The sequence below is a fragment of the Eschscholzia californica genome, unplaced genomic scaffold, assembly GCF_041429995.1.
Source record: "Eschscholzia californica isolate CP2 unplaced genomic scaffold, dmEscCali1.0.p SCAF_1, whole genome shotgun sequence".
Classification (NCBI taxonomy): Eukaryota; Viridiplantae; Streptophyta; class Magnoliopsida; order Ranunculales; family Papaveraceae; genus Eschscholzia; species Eschscholzia californica.
Genome location: NW_028238198.1, coordinates 13,258,601 through 13,276,127, shown reverse-complemented (window position 1 = coordinate 13,276,127; position 17,527 = coordinate 13,258,601). Strand labels below are relative to the sequence as shown.

The following is a 17,527-nucleotide window of genomic DNA, read 5'->3' as shown; positions in this document are numbered from 1 at the left end:
CAATAATTTTGATGAGCTAAAATCGATTAGCACTATGTAATGGTTTATCGTAAAACAAAATAAAGTAGGTAAAATTATTTTTCGAGCAACTCCAAGAGAGGCTCAAAATGGGGGCTCTCCTCTCATTTTAGGTTTTTGTAGCGATGCACTACTAACTTAAAAATAAATAACTTGACTACGATTACAACTAGTTACTTGTTACAAATAACTTATCCAACACGTCTTCATCTAGTTGTTGAACCCCTATTCATTAACCCAGAGGTCTTGGGTTTGATTCTTAATGGAAGTTGAAATCCATGATATATTGAACTTGAGATAAATAAAGTAAAGTAGATTAAATAGGTTTGAGGCTTCATAGAATGGCCCTAAGGGTCTTTAAATGACGTTTAGGGCCCAAGATCTCTTTGATGACGACAGTTATAAGACTTATTCAATTCATGATGTATCTACATATTATATATTCAAAATGTGTCTATACTATGTAATGAATGTGATGACTTTTGGAGTTCATATAAAAAAAAACTATGACAACGATAATGTTCATTTTCTACTCATTTGGCTCTAGTAATTAATATACATCTCTCGGCTAAGCTAGAAGATCTTCTTTGTTTGCTGAAGATTGTGATACTTTTCACATCCAACTGCGGTGTTCTTTCAAAATATTATAACAGTGATCGAACTTAATATCTCTTTGTCACATGTATTTTCAAACCATTCATGTGTTGTATTCAACTACAACTCAAATATTAAGATCTACTCGTGATTTCGAAAAAAATTAAAGACACAAGTTACATATTAAACTCTCTAATAATTACCAGGTCCTCTATCGTTTTCTCCATTTCTTGGGTTTCTTTATGACATGGGCAAATAACCACAAAAGTCCGAGCATTGTTTCTGTTTCTCGCTCAACTACGTTTAGCATCCTTTGCTACACGACTTGATTCGTACGTCTTGAAATACTCGGCAACTTTCCTCCAATAAGTATTCATTTCCTAAAATCACATTTGTCGCGACGTATAAAATATAAATAACTGTTCGCGAGCACACCATCATCAACTTGACTGTAACAATTGGGAGTGACGGATGATGTGGTAGGTGCTATGCTTTAAAAAGCGGCGCCTAGGCGCCGCTTACACACTAATCGGCTAGCTGCCGATCGACTAGCACTCGGTCAGCTAGTTGTTTTCAGCAGCCGAGTTAGCCGGCGCCCAGGAGCCGACTAGAGCCGACTACCCGGCTGGCTAGGCGCCGACTAACTCGGCTCGGGCAGCAGCTATTTTTTTTTTTTTTTCAAAACCCCAACTTAAAGTTAGGGTTTTAATGTTCTTTCCTTATGCAGCCGTCCCCCTCTCTCTCTCTACTACTTCTTGCCCTAATAGCTCATGTTCTACAAAGATTTGAAGCTACCCGACCTTCATTCAAGTAAGTTTCTCTCTCTAGAACTTGTTTTTCTTCACTGTTTCTCTCTAGAACTTGATTTTCTTCACTTACTCTCTCTATTCAACTTAAAACTTGTTCTTCATCTCTATTTCTCTAGTTTTTTGCCCTCTAACATATATAATTAGTTGTTTTAACATATATAATTAGTTGAATCATGTTTATAATTGATATAATATTGGTTTATATGCATATATGGTTGATTTTGCTCTCTTTGTTCTATAACTAGTTGATTTTTTTTGTAGTTTTGTAGTTCTAATGTATAAACCATGTTTATAATTGATATAATATAAATATATGGACTGATTTTGCTCTCTAATTTCTATAATTAGTTGATTTTTTTGTAGTTTTGTAGTTCTAATGTATAAACCATGTTTATAATTGATGTAATATAAGTTTATGGACTGATTTTGCTCTCTAATTTCTATAATAACTTGATTTTCTTTATAATTCTAATGTATAAACATGTATTATGTATAGTTCTATACTTATCATTGTTTCTTTTGTTATTTAGGTACTTTTATTAGTTTCCATCGATGGCTTCTACTAGTTCTGGTGCTTCGAGTACTCCTGTTCTGAAAAGAAATTCTGGAGATTTAGCATGGGAATGGAGAGAATGTCGGGATGCTAATGATTTGAATTCAGTTTGGTGCAAATTATGTAACAAGAAGATGTCCGGAGGCATTTATAGATTGAAAGAGCATCTTGCTCATAGAAAAGGAAATGTGAAGGGATGTGACAAGGTTACTGAAGAGATAAAGCAAACAGTTAATAAGACCATGACTGAAGCAACAAAGAAAAGATTAGAGAAGGTTAGAATTAGTAGTATTATTCAAGATCATGATCGTTTGGTAAGTGGCGATATTGAAGAAGAAGATATTGAGTATGAAGAGATTGAAGATGAAAGAACTAATGCTAAGCAACCTGAGGTAGTTGGTAGTGGTTCTCGTGGAAGAGGTTTGAAGCGACAAAGCAATGTTAGAGGCCCTTTGGATACTGTGTTTAGTCCTGATTATAAAAAGATGAAGCAAGCTACATTAGATCGGAACAATCCGATTAAAATTGCATTAAAACACCGAGCTTGGAAGGATTATGCTCGTTGGGCAATTTCGAAGGGAATACCTTTCAGTGCTGGTGAAGGTGAACTTTTCCAAAGATTTTTAGATTCTGTTGGAGAGTATGGAAGAGGATTACCAGCACCATTAAAACACCGAGTATAAAATTGCATAAAAAGATGAAGCAAGCTACATTAGATCGGAACAATCCGATTAAAATTGCATTAAAACACCGAGCTTGGAAGGATTATGCTCGTTGGGCAATTTCGAAGGGAATACCTTTCAGTGCTGGTGAAGGTGAACTTTTCCAAGGATTTTTTAGATTCTGTTGGAGAGTATGGAAGATGCAAATCTCATTGTAGGCATGATTAATGAAGTTATTGAAGATGTAGGCGAGGAGAATGTTGTTCAGGTATATTTGTTTAATTTCATTTATTTGTGCATGGGTCGTTACTCGTTACATCAATTACTAAACTAATTACTTTTTTTGTTATGTAGTTTATTACCGACAACGGATCAAATTTTAAGGCTGCAGGCAAGATCTTAATGGAACAACATCCTCATATGTTTTGGACTCCTTGTGCGGCACATTGTGTTAACTTAATGTTGCAAGATATTGGTGATAAATTGCCGAAGATCAAGAGTGCTTTGAGTGAGTCTAAAGCCGTTACAACGTACATCTATAACCATGGTAGAGTTTTAAACTTGATGAGGAGGTTTACTGGTGGGAAAAAGTTGCACCGATCTTGTGTGACTAGATTTGCTACTGCTTTCTACACAATCAAGAGCATTCATAAGAACAGGGGTCATTTACAAATGTTGTTTGTGTCAGATCAATGGACACAGTCTGATTTTGCTAAAAAAGCTGATGGTATGCGATGTGCAAGGATAGTGGCTAAAAATAGCTTTTGGGATAATGTACAATTTGCATGTCAAGTGTTGGCACCACTAGTTGACGTGGTAAGGTTGGTAGACACTGAAGAGAAGCCAAGTATGGGATACATATATGAAGCAATGGTTATAGCAAAGGATCAAATCAAGAAGAACCTTGGTAGTGACCAAATGACACGAGCCAAAGTTTGGGAAATTATTGATATCCGATGGACGGATCAATTTCATCATCCTTTACATGCAGCTGGTTATTACTTGAATCCCTCGATTTACTATGGAAAGGGTTGGGAAGTGGTTGAGACTGATGAGGTTACGAAACAAGTTTTTCTTGCTATGAGTAAATTGGTGTCTGATGAGGAGGCTTTGGATGAAATGAATAATGAGATGTTTCATTATAGGAGTCAAACTGGATCATTGGGACATGAATTTGCGAAAAAAGGAGTCAAAAGATATTTGCCACGTAAGTTTTTTCTAAATGGTACTTTTGATTTATTTTTGTGGCGATTTTATGTTCGTTGTTTTATTTTGTGAGTTATGACTAAATGTAGATAAATGGTGGACACAATATGGGAAGGGACTACCTTACCTTTCATCATTTGCAAAAAGGGTTACAAGTCAGACATGTAGCGCTTCACCATGTGAGCGTAATTGGAGTGCATTTGATCATGAAAGTTACACTTCAATTAATCTTATTTTTACCGATTAAGTAATAAGTTAAATACTCCTTTAATACTTGTGTCTTATTTTTTTAAGGTACATTCAAAGAAGAGGAATTGTTTGGTTCAATCTAAATTGAATGATATCGTCTACATACAATACAATATGAAGTTGAAGATTCGAAATATAGCTAGAAACAATGTGTGTGGACCGAGAAGAGATGACTCAATTGATCCAATTGTTTTGAGGGAGGTAGAAGAAAATGATGAATGGATTATTCCAAATGATGAAGAACTACAAGACTTCGTCAATAGGGGTGATGATCTTAGATGGGAAGATGTTCGAGCGGCACAAGGAGCTACTAGTACTGAGAGGCGAAGAACAAGAAGCCAAAAGGCTTCTAGTTCTTCAACTGCTTCTACGTCACGTCCTGCGATGGAACTTGTTGATGAGGATAGTGATGTTGATATTGAAGTGGAAGGGTCGCACTTTGAAACTATAGATTGAGTTATTTAGCGTCGTTTTTATGCTTTGCTTTTATTTTGATTCGACATTACTATGGATTGTGTGACTATGAACTACTTTTGTTAGACTTATTTGAAATTTGAACTTTGATTATCATAAATTACTAATTATGTTTGTACTTTATATATGTTTGAGTGTTTCAGGAACAATCATTACTACCAGGCGAAAATTTGGGGGAGTTCAAACTACAATGAAGTTATGAAGGTACACAAATACTCTTTTTATTGAATTTTATATGTAATTACATATATATAATTATAAATTTATATTTTAGGTTAAACCGATTAAATCCGACTGGTCCAGTTGTAATCCCGACTGGTCGCTAGGCCCGGGTCGTCCGACTAGTCCCGATTTCCGACTTTTCGAGCATAGGGTAGGTGTTTAATCAAAATCAACATACGTTTCTTCAATGTTATCAGAAATGTATGTTAATGTTTTTTTTGACGTTATCTTTTTTTTTTTAAAGTGTATTGGGAAACCCAGTTGGTAGCAGTTTTTTTTGAGAAATGAGGTTGGGTGGAGTAATTGGGTGGTCCCTCTTTTATAGCGGGTACCCAACGGCTGTATTGTGGAGGCTACTGCGCGACTCTCTGGGAAGCCCAGTCGAGGGGCTCCTCTGTTGGTGGAGGGGAGTAGCGGGGGGCTAACTTCAAATTAGTAGAACTTAAATGTCTACCTTAATGCATGGAGTTTTTTTTATCTGTGAAGCTCACTTTGATTGAGTGATCACATGTGCATTTGTACCCACTAGAGAAACTAGAGTTCGAATCTTATCATTTCCAAAAAAACGCATCTAGTACTTGTAAACTGTGATTTAAAGATGATTTTAGGTTAATCTATTATCTTTTGCATAATGTAGCATATATGAATCTAAAATTCTTAATTGGCCCCAAAATATTATTAAAAGGAACCCGTGTCACTCTAATAAGTAACAAGTTAGTGAATCAATGGACGAGAAGTTCCATGTTCTTCTTTCTTCGTAGAAGATTATACAAGTGTGGTACAATGTTAGACCCATCTGTCGGCTGAATCCCGGCCGTGAAAGCAAAAATGTCAAGGACCGGCTGTGTAGCTGTCTGGTATAGCCTTCTAATACATCCACTGTGGGTATATTCATCGGGATAATGCTAGTCGGACTCTCAAAGTGCCGACAAAGTCACAAAATGAGGCACTTTGAGAGTGTGGGGTTGTAAACCCAAACCACTTTTACCACCCGGACTCTCAAAGTGCCTCATTCGTGACTTTGTCGGCACTTTGAGAGTCCGACTAGCATTATCCTTTTCACCGTTCTCAAAAAAACTGTCAATAAATTTGTGAAATTTTAGGTTTATTTTTTATTCAGATCCAACACTATTACAAATTTCTGCTCCAGTTCAATTTCTGTTTAATTCGGTAAGTGGTTTAACTCAGTCTTATGAGCTTACTCATGTTTGAGTTGGAGAATAAAGCCGATTCAATACAATCTAGGAGCACATGGCCGATTCATGACATCTTGATTCTAATTCCATCTTCCTAATTAGCTAGTTGTTCTAAAAACAATTTAAAGTTCATGATTAATTAAGCAAAGAAAACTTCTTCAATTCCTGTCTTCCTGGTCACATTTGCTTTTAGTTACTTAATTAACCTAAAAAAATCAATACTAACCTTTTCTACTTTAGCATCACATTTGTGGGTCAATCTTCATTAAAAATGTATATCAAATTGATCAATTTTTATATCAAATATGTACATATAAATATCATAGTTTGTTATCAAGAACTTTGATCTAGATATATAATTTGCTTACAACTCTCAATTCTTTAGCTAAACCAACCAAGTTTATTACTTGATTCAATTGAAGTAAAAAAGAATGGATTCAAATCTAGTCGAACCAATGGATTTTCTTTCGCGTGATTGGTGCAACTCGTCCGCCATTCAAATCTTCCAACCGTCTCAAGAAGATCGAGCTATTGTTCTTCAAGATCATTCTATAAAGTCGTTCTGCAGTGAAGCTAAAACTCCGTTACCCGTAAGTCTATTTTCGATACGAGTTAACAAATTAACCGAACTTCTTATACATGTTAATTAAAATTTGTTACTTATGTAGAATATGGATGATGGAGACATCAAGTTACCAAAATGGAAGACTAACGACGTTAAGGTATCTTTTCCATTCATTTTCTCTCACAGATTTAATCGATTTAACTTAAACTCCTGCAGAAATTACATATTATGTGGAGACAAGCTTAATAAATTTGTGTTATTTAACTAGTTGTTATTGATGATAATTTATATCTAATTTTTGTTATTCACTTGTTCTGTAGTCATGGATATTGTTGCAACAAGCTATGCATCCTGAAGTTAATTATCGTAGTTGTTTCCGAAAGAAATGGGTATGAACTTTTTTTCTTTAATTTCTAAGACTTGTTTTGGGTTCTTGATAAAGAAAAATCATGATTATTGTAGGGGTGAATTGGGGTTTTGAGGAATAAAAAGGAGAGGAACAAAATCTGTTTTGGATAGTAACCGATAAAAATAGACCCAATAATCAATTAAATACAACGGTGTACCTTCTTTCGTCTCCAGAATTTAACGAACTACCTAGAATTTGATGGGGTTAGAACTAAAACTGTAGATGTTTGGTTTGGATTGATTTGGACCGGGCAAGTTTTGTCCATTGGTATGCTGACAATATAGACGAAGAAAACTTGTTTTGATCTAGCAGGTTGGATTGGACCGGATCTGAATTGTCCATTTGATCCTAGCGATAGACTAGTAGCAAACCACAAGGCCACAAGTAGACTGCAACCTTAGTAATTGGTTTCTATCTGGTTTGGTTCCTTATCATATTTGCACTATTCTAACAATTTACTTTGAAATGAAATAATTGACAGTTTTCATGGAAGATAATGCCAGTCAAGAATCTATCATCAATAAAGAAATGGGTAAAAGAAATAAAGCAAAAAAGAAAAGAAGACGATCGATTACAAAGAGCTGAAGTTCATGCAGCCATATCGGTCGCAGGGGTTGCGGCAGCACTGGCAGCTATTGCAGCTGAAAATAATAAGCACAATCAATCAGACAACAACAATAGTAGAAGAGAAGAAGCAGTTGCTTCAGCAGCAGCCCTAGTAGCAGCACAATGTGCACAAATGGCTGAAGCAATGGGAGCTAAACGTGATCAATTAAGTAGTATAATGGGTTCTGCCATGACCACTTCAAATGCCACTGATATCCTAACACTTACAGCTGCTGCTGCTACATGTAACTAGCCCCTAACTCTAAATTAGGTCATTATTATTGGTAGTCATCAAGTAACCTATTTAATTCATTATTTGTCATGTTTTTGATCCAACCGAAAACTAATTGGTAATGAACACACATGACCTAGATACTAAAGATGTTGTAGAATCTTGGAAATCGTAAGAGTCGGTCAAGGTCCAAGGTAGCTAAAGCGGTTGCTTTGGGCCCAAAATGTTATTAGGTGCCTCATAGTGAGACCTTGAACTATGTCACTCATGGTGTTCATTTATTCCTTTTGTTCTTTATTTAATTAGCATTAAGAGGAGCTGCAACTCTAAGAGCAAGGCCTGGTCGTAGCGAAAGTAGACTGACTGGAGGCAAACCCATCCTTCCAATTGACGATAAAGAAGACGTTGACTGCGACTTTGACTTTGAAAGATTCAGATCTGAGCTTGCAAAGGGATATGATCTTAATATTGAATTATCCGACGGTAAGTAGTCAATCAAGTTTTAATTTTGTTTTTAAGGTTAATTTAGCTCAGACGAGAACAGATCATCCACCAAACTCGTTGAATCGGGACCATTGATGTTGTCCGAGGTCCAACAAGACGGTCATGATGACAGAGTTAGTGAATCACATTAAATGTAGTGGATCACATTAAATGTGTTCAATACTAAGGTTTATTAGAGGGTGAATGGGTAATGAAGTTGAGTTGAAGGGGTAGAAGATAAAGATGAGAGGATGTTCCCAGGAAGCGAATTAAAATGAGGGGCCTATGTTGGAGATGTCCCTCTAAGTCTACCCTTATTCTATTTTCACCTATTAGTTTAGAAGATCAAAGAATAGTGGTTGTATTTAAATGTGGTGTTTTGTGTTATTGGTGAAACAGGAAAGTGCAAGTATAGATCAGTCTCAATCATTCTTAACCGTGAATCCAAGGTCAGCTCCCTCTCTTTTTCTCATATTGATGTATTATTGGACACTCTGCTTACATTGATTTCGACAATTCTTACGTGCATTTTTAAGTGGGTGATGTAAGTTGGGCTTTCAAACTATTGAGAAATTCTTCGTAAAGCCAAACTTTGTGAGAGTACATTTGGATAGAAAAATGATGCATGAGGCTACAAAAGTAGACTTAATCCAGATCTAAATAGGAATCAGCCGTCTATGAAGAGTTAAACAATCTATCAAGAAAGAGAGTTTACTCGAAATGAAGACCATTGACTTTGTATAAGTCTGGAGTATGCATTGATGCAGACGTTTCTAACAAACATGGGAAATGATAGAGTGACTTAGAAATTGGTATTTAGAGGGTGACATATTTCCTCATTTAGAAATAAAAGCGGTCCCCACCGTAGTCAAACTTTGAAAAAACCTTGTCTTTTAGTGATTCCACATCAGCTGGGCATTAAAAAGCCCAAAAAATTGGGCACTCTAGCATCTCCCTTCTAACATTACTCATTTGGACATGGGTTTTCTAAACTCAAATCAATGGGCCATTCCTAAATTAATTGTTGAACATTGGCTTCCACAAACAGCCCAATATTTGGGTCCAGCTTAAGCCCTGCTCGGTTTAACTGGCCCATTACCAACTAATATTGTATACAAAATTTTCCATTTTGTTTTTAGAAATTGAATACGATCAACGATAGTCATTACATTTGTAAGGAATTTATGTCAACACCTTGGACACCACTTGGGCTCAGGGACGGATCTACATGCAGGCCAAAGGGGGCCATGGCCCCCCTTGACTTGCCGTAAATTGTTTTAGAAATGCTGATTGCTTTCTGATTTACCGCATAAATAAAGTTCGAGTCATACATATAACATATATTTAGTGTGGGTGAGATGGTAGAGGTCTGAGTTTTGGACGTGAGAGACCTGGGTTCGAGCACATAGACTTAAATTTTTCACTTTTTTTTTTAGTTCGGCCCCCCTTGACTACTACTCCTAGTTCCGTCCCTGCTTGGGCTACCAAATGTTGACTATACAAAGTTTTCATTAAATCACCCATTTTCTAACATTGGTTTTCCTATTCATCATCTAATAGTAAACCTCTCCATTTTTTGGCTTAATGGTAGGTTATACTCAAAACCAGGAAAGTCAAAATGTTGACCTCTGCCTTCTCAAAAACAAAAGAAAGTGAGTTATCTCATCTTGACTTGTGTCATGATTCAATACAACGCTCATACAGATAATTCTCTAAATTGGGTCATTATGATGATGACAGGTGTCATTATGGATTTACACGCTGAGTTATACCAAGAATCGTTGACTGAGGAATGCGAGACATGTTACTATATAGTGTTGACCACAAGTAAAGGAACAATCAAGCTAGATATGGAAGATGATCATGATCGTTATAGAATGTGGGCCACCACCATTACTCATATGCTCAAGCTTTCATCTTCCTTTAATGGCTATCAACTTCAATACTACTAATATTCTTCACTTTCTTTCTCTTTTCTTTATTTTCTCTTATTTTGTTATGTGTTTCTTCATCCTGTATTAACATATATCTATAACAATAAATAAACATGGTTGTATAATTTCTTATTTCGTTTCTTGTCTTTTGCTTTCCAAGCTAGTTTTTATTTGTTCGGAAAAAGATAACTCGTTGAACATGGAGTCAATATTGCCGAAAAGAGAAATGATAATAATTGATATACAACTAAAAGTCTCGAAATAGTGTACAGATCTAGGTGAGAGTGTTGAAGATGCGAATTGATTGTATGGTGTTTAATGCTACTTACAAGAGATCGATTGATATAACTAGGTCTCTTAGTTTTGTTCGGGAAGTTATATCATTTACCTATTAGTTGGTTTCAAACATGAATTCACATTTTACTTCGATAACAAGTTTGAATCATTTTAATAGGAAAAAAAATATGGTTGTTTCATGTTACATATTTTTCTAACTTTTATATTAAAAACAGTTTAAAAACATCACATCACATATTTACAGATTTTGTGTAAGGGAGAGATCACCCCAGAGAAGAAGACGTCTAGGACGATCAAGAAATCTGGCTTGCCAAGCAGGCTCATCATTTTCGTATACAAAACCGCTCTTTGTATATAACTTTCTTGCTGCTTCGTTGTCAAAGGCAACATGCACATACAGATCTGTCATACCTGAAAGAAACGCCATTATTCTTCTTCAGTCAAAACAATCAAAAAACCGTTTAGAGAGGTAACATGAGGTATTATAACGGTCTATATAGTTAGAAATTGAAATGATAGTTATAGTGATGAAAATGATTCGAACAAAAATGGTGGTTATAAATGACAAGAAGAAAGAAATTGTTACATTTTCTTTGTTTTTTTATAAAGCAAAAGAAGACACAATGATTTCGGCTCTTACTAAAAAGCGACAGTTATTTCCGTTAGAACTGTCTATTTCTATCTCTAAAACTATGTTTCCAGCACGACAAGACCATTCAAAATGGGTATGATGAACTGCAGAATTAAAATAAAGAAATGGTTACCCCATTCTAGAGCAACCTTCTTTGATTTGGCAATCAATAGATAGCCCAAGCCATTTCTCTGCAGCTCCTTTGCCACACATACATTGCTCAAGTATGCCCTAGAAAAATCAGCTCCATCACCCTATAAAATGCAAGAGATTTGATTAGATATCGGAGAAAAATCCCCTTCTTCGAATCCCATACATCTCTTGGGCGCCCTAGAATTGTTGATCTTAAAAAATTTGTACAAATATATAATGATAGTGATTCCTTCAACAAAATTCTAGCAACTCCGTAATAGAGAGGTCGAGACTTGTTTCGAGATTAGCTAGAAATTTAGTTTCCACGGGAAACCAGATGCCCCACATTTCCGACAAATCAATGACCGAAATAAACCTAAATTTCCAATAAACACCGTGGTCTTAAATTCCTTCCTGAATAGCTTTTCTGAGCAAAAAACTACTGGAAGTTCAATAACATAGTGACAGCTATAAAAACTATCACAACTCCCCCGAAGGCAAAGATGCTTAGCTATGTAAACTAAAAAATTTATATGGTTAATGACTTGTATTTGGCCCATTTGGACACATAAAGATACAACTTGAGGAAGCTGAACCAACCTTAATCGGTTGAAATTGGAAGCCCTAAGCTCTTCAGTCAGTGACGTAATTTTACATAATTGTTAGGATAGACCATACCGTCAAACTATGAAGAAAAAGTCGGGATTAATCCCCGAGTACACCCCGACTACTCCTCAGTCCCCATCTTGCCGACTCGACTAGGAGCCAAAACCCTAGTCCCGTGGAATTCCGAGTAAATCCCCGACTTGGTCCGACTAGTCGGGCCAGTCGGGATTATTTAGCTGAGCCTTTTTTTCTTTTGCTCAAATCGACAAAGGTGGTTTAGGATTTGCTCATTCGGCTTTTCACCCTTCCTCTCCCCTCCAAATATCATTATAACCAGATTGAAGTAATTTTGAAGTTTTCTTGCTCTCCAAACAAGATTCCAAGTTTCTCTATCTTCCCAATCTTTTTCTACTATTTCTTTTTAGAACCTATATTCTACTCTTTTCCTTTATTAACTCAAATAAATGTTAGTTGTTAGTGTTTTATACTTCATTAATGTTGTAGAACTTGTTGATAATTATATGTGTGCTTCTTAGGGATGAATTTTTAGTGTTTATACTTCATTAAGACCAAATACTTATATTTATACCTATTATAATTATATATTTATATTCTACGACTAGTCCCGTGTAAATACGACTAGTAGCGACTATGCCTAGTCCCAAGTCCGCCGACTAGTCCCCCTTGCCGACTTTTCCGACATAGCCGTCAAAGATGGAAATTATAGTCGAAAAAGTAATTTAAATGATGAACGAAATTAGATTTAACTCAATACCTCAGGTCTCTTCCCTGTGATTTCATCTGGAAGCCTTAGGCACTGATTAAGATCAAGAGTTCCAACTACTACTCTGTCTTCTCCGTTTTCAGAAAACTACAAAACGTTACAAACATCAAAGCAAAATAAGGAATTTTTTGTACAAATTTGAGGCAACATAAAAGTTGAATCTTAATACAAAGATTCCGAAATGTGAGTGCAGTTACCTATACGATATTGGTTGATTTTCTCATACCTTACATGCAGATGATAGTTCATCTGAACCGGGCGGTATTTGTGACAATGGAAGAGTTGCATTTATGCAAGTAACTCTTTTAAATCCTACCCTTGTCCCAGCAATCCGTTCTTTTAATGCATCGAATTCAAGCTCGGTCAAATACTTTTTGTGATCCTAATAGAACTTGACAAGAAATGCATATGTTCAGGATCATTAACAAATTGAAGTGAAATAATATATAAACATTAACCTCAGCAATTAATCCATATCTATTAAAAATGAGGACGACTTCATATCATCCAACTCATCTTCTAGTTTAGAGCATCTCCAATCCGAATGTGATCAGCTTCAAATTTGGTACTTGAAACAAGACATTACCTAAAACTTGCCACTAAGCGGGGCAAAATGTTCTCGATTTTACAAATAGAAAGAAAACAAAACATCTCCAACGCAACCTTGGTCAAAGGTCGGCTACTCTCGTGCTCATACGTGCTCATACGTCATTTTACTCTTCGTCAAGTTTAACATGTAACTAAATTATCTTGCTTAAGAATATATATATATATATATATATATATATATATATATATATATATATATATATATATGTATACTAGTCCAAAATGGGAAGGTTTATTTAGATTTGTCGACCGGGACGTCTTCTCATCCTGTTAGTAAACCTCTAAAGGTGATGGATTAGAGGATGTGAAACCATTGAAATCCCATCTGATCACCTTACAACTGAAACACCAGTGCGACACTCAGACTTCGAAAAGTTGATTTTACTCCAAAATGCTCTCTAATAGTAATCTCTATTTTGGGTTTTAATGACTATAGGTAGGTCGAATAGCTTCGCTCAACTTCATACTCCATTCAGAGAGGATCAATTTGATGATCTATGTCATCTTAGTCAATTAAACCTAAAATTTTGAAACAGCCAAATACTTCTCTTTATCCTCATGTATTGTGAATCAAGATTATATCATCATTTCTATACAAATAAAGCTAGAAAAAAAAACCCAACTATCGGCCTGATAACTTATTCATATAAACAGAAAAAAAAAACCAAAACTTTAAAGAAAATGAATGAATTAGGTTAAAATTAGCTACTCACTTCTACCCCAAAAGAAGAATCTTGAAAATCATTGAAGGATCGAACACGAAGACAAGCAGCAGCCCAAAATTCATCCTCAGAAACAGCTACAGAAATATCTAAACCAGAGTTTAAATTTAGGGTTTCATGGGTACATAGTTGACAAGTAATTGTAGCAGAACGAAATCGAAATGGGGTTCGATTCCTGTTAGAGAAGTGGGTGAAAATTGATTGGGGTCTTCTTCTAGGGTTAGATAAGTTAGGGTGAATTAAGTTGGGAACGTTTTGACATGTTCTTCTTCTGATCGAACAAGGGAAAAGGGTAGAGGAAGAAGAAGAAGAAGCGGAAGTCAAAAACGCCATTTTAATTTATTTTCTATTTATCCTTTCGCTTTATTGCCTGAAATTTCTCATCCTCTGAATAATTATTTTTATACTAGTTTATTTGGTCACTTCATATTTACCTCTAATGCCACTTCTACGAGTATTCAATAGGTTTGTGGATTGAGTTTATGGCGCCAAAAATGAATGGAGATGTAACCCAAATTTTATCTTTCATACAAGTGCGCCAAAAATGAATGGGGATGTTTGATTAGTTTTTTCTTTATTTGTAATTTCAGTTGTTTTGTTGACCTTTAGGGTCTTTTCATTTGTGATCTTTAGGATCTTTTCATCTTTTGTTCTATCTTTATTCGTCAGAGTCTAGTCCAATTTCTTTCTTATTCACGAGGCACTTTGCATTTAAAGGTATGCAACTCTCATGAAGTTGGAAGAGAGAAATAACAATTCATCCATGTAAACAATGTGATTTTATCACTTATGAATGGAAATCGATTCCCGTGGCTTCAAAAAAAAAAACATATCACTAATAGTTTCGGGAGATGCTAGAGAGCCCAAATTTTTTGGGCATTTTAATGCCCAGCTGATGTGGAATCACTAAAAGACAAGGTTTTTCAAAGTTTGACTACGGTGGGGACCGCTTTTATTTCTAAATGAGGAAATATGTCACCCTCTAAGTACCAATTTCTAAGTCACTCTATCATTTCCCAATAGTTTCAACACAAAAAAAAAAACATATCACTAATATAATAATTATTTTTTGTTAAGAAACTAATATAATTATTGTTTAGTGGAGATGTACATATGTCCAAGTCCTAATTTACAATAGTAAAGGAGGCGATTTAAAATAAGTTGTCTATTATGGTTTAGGGTGGAGTTATTTAAACTTTTTATTATAAATCAAATCATCTATTTACGAACAAAAGTAAAAATTATTTCACTGCATGAACCTTTCCAATTAGGGAGTCTAAGAAATTTTGACAGTTCTTGAATTTTTCAATTTCGATGTGGACTCCCAATTCAAAATAAACGCGTGTGGTGTATCTGTGCAGAATTTTAATTTTATGTTTCAACAAAAAGAAGTTATAAGAACAAGTTACACAAGAAACAAATATTTAAACAAAACAAATAAGGTTGCAGCTTTGGGGAATAAAGAAAATTCTCCGGAAAATAAAGACTTAGTCAATAAACATTGACTTTGGGAGGCATATTCTTCTTTTTGTTGTTCTCTGGTTATTAATCGATAAGTCGATTTCTCTCTGTCTTGGCTTGATTTAGACAGAGTTTCCTTTCTCTAACTTATAGAGAGATAAACTAATAAAGAATAATTAATATTCCTTCTTTCGGGCTAACCGTGATAGGTGTTAATTTAGTCGAGGCAAGAATAAATTCTCTTTCCTTAAGACATTTTACACCCCCGTAACAGTACCAAACGTTAGGGTGAATGCCTTCGGGATACAACGACTAACCTTTCAGAATTTTAAGATGGTACTTCTATATTCTGAAAGCGGACGAACCTGTGTCAGTATTATGAGCTCTTGGACTAATGCGAATGATCTTCTAGACGCTTCTGAAATTCAAGTTCACTCGAGACTTCTTTCTTCCTTTTCTAGATATTCTAGTCTATCCAGAACCTCTAGAAAAAACTTCTTTAATTAGATATTCTAGGCCAACCAGAACCTCTAATTGTTAGAAGGGAAGAGAAGAAGAGAATGAATTGAATTGATGAAAAATGAAGTGGGTTTGATGGGTTTATATAGGAATTGAATAGGTGTATAATGTCTTTTGGGTTCAAAAGACATAGCTGTTCGAAACCAGGGGCTATAACTGAATATTATAGTCGGTTTGATCTTGGGCCATTGGATCGCGCTTGAAAACGCGGACGGAACGCTGGCCGTCAGATCCGGTTACGCGTGCCCGCGAGAAGCCCGCAGATGAAGGCAGCTACCGTTAGATGCTAGCCCGGATCTATCCCGAACGCGGAAAGAACGCCATCTGTTGGATCGCGCGTAAACCCGCGCGATGAACGCTGACCGTCCAGATTGACGCGCGTCCTCTTCGCGCAAATGCCCCCTAACATGACTGTTCCTCTTTGACAGTTCAGTACCTATTTCAACCGTTTTTCGTTCAAACTTTAACCTTGAATTTCTCATTCATCCGGAATCGGATTTGAGTGATTCTTGGCTCTAAATTGTAGAGCTCGACGAGACGAACGCAATGGCGCGTTCCGTTTCTGAGTTTGACGAGTCGGCTCGAGCCAAAAATAGGCTCCGATTCCAACAATCCCCCACATGAATGAAAATTTGAGGTTTTATGCTATGATATATGCAGACATACTATACTGACAGACTGACACTGACAGAGCTCATAAGCGGAACTTCGCTGCATCGGAAGAAGGTAGTCTTTCGACTTTGAACCTTTCCTAGTGAATAACTACAAGGTCTACAAGGACGGCAGTGAACTTTACGTCTTGAACTGGGTCCTGGGAATTGTAATCCAAAATAGTTATCACACAGCTAATCCCTTACTAACTTAGGTTCTCGGTTGTGTTCATTTCGGCCCTGAACATTCCCGATTTCGTGTGTGCTTTAGAGAAGTCTGCCTAAACGACCTTCTCACGGAACCGGCATCAATTCACACACATATAGGTTATCCGTACTAAGGTATCCTGCTATACCTCACGTTAGAATCAAGTTCTAAGTTTTCGGATTAATTAAAAGCTTAATGCTTAACCTCTCAACGCAGGTAACACTGTTGTCATCCTAGGAATGGGTAAGAGATAGAGATCTCTTACAGTGTTACTGTCGAGTCAGGATATAGCTTCAGTTGCCCTTTGAACCTAGATCGTGGGATCTCCAGTCATCTAGGTAGGGTTTCACCATGCCTTTACTCATTTACTTAGGCGTTAGCCCCATTCCCTTTGATGATGCAACTACTAACTCTCTAGATAACCCTTTTGTAAATGGATCCGCTAGGTTATCTTTGGATCTTATATAATTTATAGTTATGATCCCTTCAGAGAGAAGTTGCTTAACGGTATTATGTCTCCGACGAATGTGTCGAGACTTACCGTTGTACATCTTGCTTTGTGCCAGTGCAATCGCTGTTTGGTTATCGCAGTGTATGTTGATTGCAGGCACCGGCTTTGGCCATATTGGAATATCTTCAAGGAATTGTCGCAGCCATTCTGCTTCTTCCCCTGCTTTATCTAGAGCAATGAATTCT

The 17,527-nt window shown here is 36.2% G+C and overlaps 3 protein-coding genes across 4 annotated transcripts; 2 read left to right on the top strand and 1 right to left on the bottom strand.

Annotated features, from left to right (window-relative positions):
* The first annotated feature begins 1,098 nt into the window (after positions 1-1,098).
* On the top strand, positions 1,099-4,665 carry LOC147564268 (uncharacterized). Of its 2 annotated transcripts, none has more exons than XM_086644937.1 (5): positions 1,099-1,422; positions 1,952-2,904; positions 2,991-3,843; positions 3,932-4,054; positions 4,137-4,665. In XM_086644937.1, exons 2-5 carry the CDS (start codon positions 2,830-2,832, stop codon positions 4,172-4,174), a joined length of 1,089 nt encoding a protein of 362 aa, XP_086501063.1. In that variant the 5' UTR covers positions 1,099-1,422; positions 1,952-2,829; the 3' UTR covers positions 4,175-4,665. The 2 variants fall into 2 exon arrangements, with proteins under 2 accessions (XP_086501063.1, XP_086501074.1); XM_086644948.1 differs by having other exon boundaries at positions 1,277-1,422; positions 3,932-4,021.
* On the top strand, positions 4,137-10,344 carry LOC147564267 (auxin canalization protein (DUF828)). The gene is made up of 9 exons (XM_086644928.1): positions 4,137-4,769; positions 6,406-6,573; positions 6,652-6,705; positions 6,869-6,937; positions 7,439-7,808; positions 8,102-8,278; positions 8,678-8,727; positions 9,870-9,930; positions 10,019-10,344. The coding sequence occupies exons 2-9, from the start codon at positions 6,415-6,417 to the stop codon at positions 10,228-10,230; spliced, it is 1,152 nt and encodes a 383-aa protein (XP_086501054.1). The 5' UTR covers positions 4,137-4,769; positions 6,406-6,414; the 3' UTR covers positions 10,231-10,344.
* Positions 10,345-10,630: 286 nt separating this feature from the next.
* LOC147564266 (Acyl-CoA N-acyltransferases (NAT) superfamily protein) lies at positions 10,631-14,367 on the bottom strand. The gene is made up of 5 exons (XM_086644956.1): positions 13,985-14,367; positions 12,889-13,044; positions 12,654-12,749; positions 11,274-11,394; positions 10,631-10,920 (listed from the first exon to the last, which is right to left on the bottom strand). The coding sequence occupies exons 1-5, from the start codon at positions 14,324-14,326 to the stop codon at positions 10,748-10,750; spliced, it is 888 nt and encodes a 295-aa protein (XP_086501082.1). The 5' UTR covers positions 14,327-14,367; the 3' UTR covers positions 10,631-10,747.
* Positions 14,368-17,527: the final 3,160 nt, after the last annotated feature.

Bases quoted from the DNA above. Each gene is read 5' to 3' on its own strand.
- LOC147564266 (XM_086644956.1), bottom strand. From the start codon at position 14,326: ATGGCGTTTTTGACTTCCGCTTCTTCTTCTTCTTCCTCTACCCTTTTC. The intron at 13,045-13,984 runs GTGAGTAGCTAA...AAGTTCTATTAG, and splicing joins ATTCTTCTTTTGGGGTAGAA to GATCACAAAAAGTATTTGAC. The intron at 12,750-12,888 runs GTATGAGAAAAT...AACGTTTTGTAG, and splicing joins AACTATCATCTGCATGTAAG to TTTTCTGAAAACGGAGAAGA.
- LOC147564267 (XM_086644928.1), top strand. From the start codon at position 6,415: ATGGATTCAAATCTAGTCGAACCAATGGATTTTCTTTCGCGTGATTGG. The intron at 6,938-7,438 runs GTATGAACTTTT...AATAATTGACAG, and splicing joins GTTGTTTCCGAAAGAAATGG to TTTTCATGGAAGATAATGCC. The intron at 7,809-8,101 runs GTAACTAGCCCC...TTATTTAATTAG, and splicing joins TACAGCTGCTGCTGCTACAT to CATTAAGAGGAGCTGCAACT.
- LOC147564268 (XM_086644937.1), top strand. From the start codon at position 2,830: ATGGAAGATGCAAATCTCATTGTAGGCATGATTAATGAAGTTATTGAA. The intron at 2,905-2,990 runs GTATATTTGTTT...TTTGTTATGTAG, and splicing joins GCGAGGAGAATGTTGTTCAG to TTTATTACCGACAACGGATC. The intron at 3,844-3,931 runs GTAAGTTTTTTC...GACTAAATGTAG, and splicing joins AGTCAAAAGATATTTGCCAC to ATAAATGGTGGACACAATAT.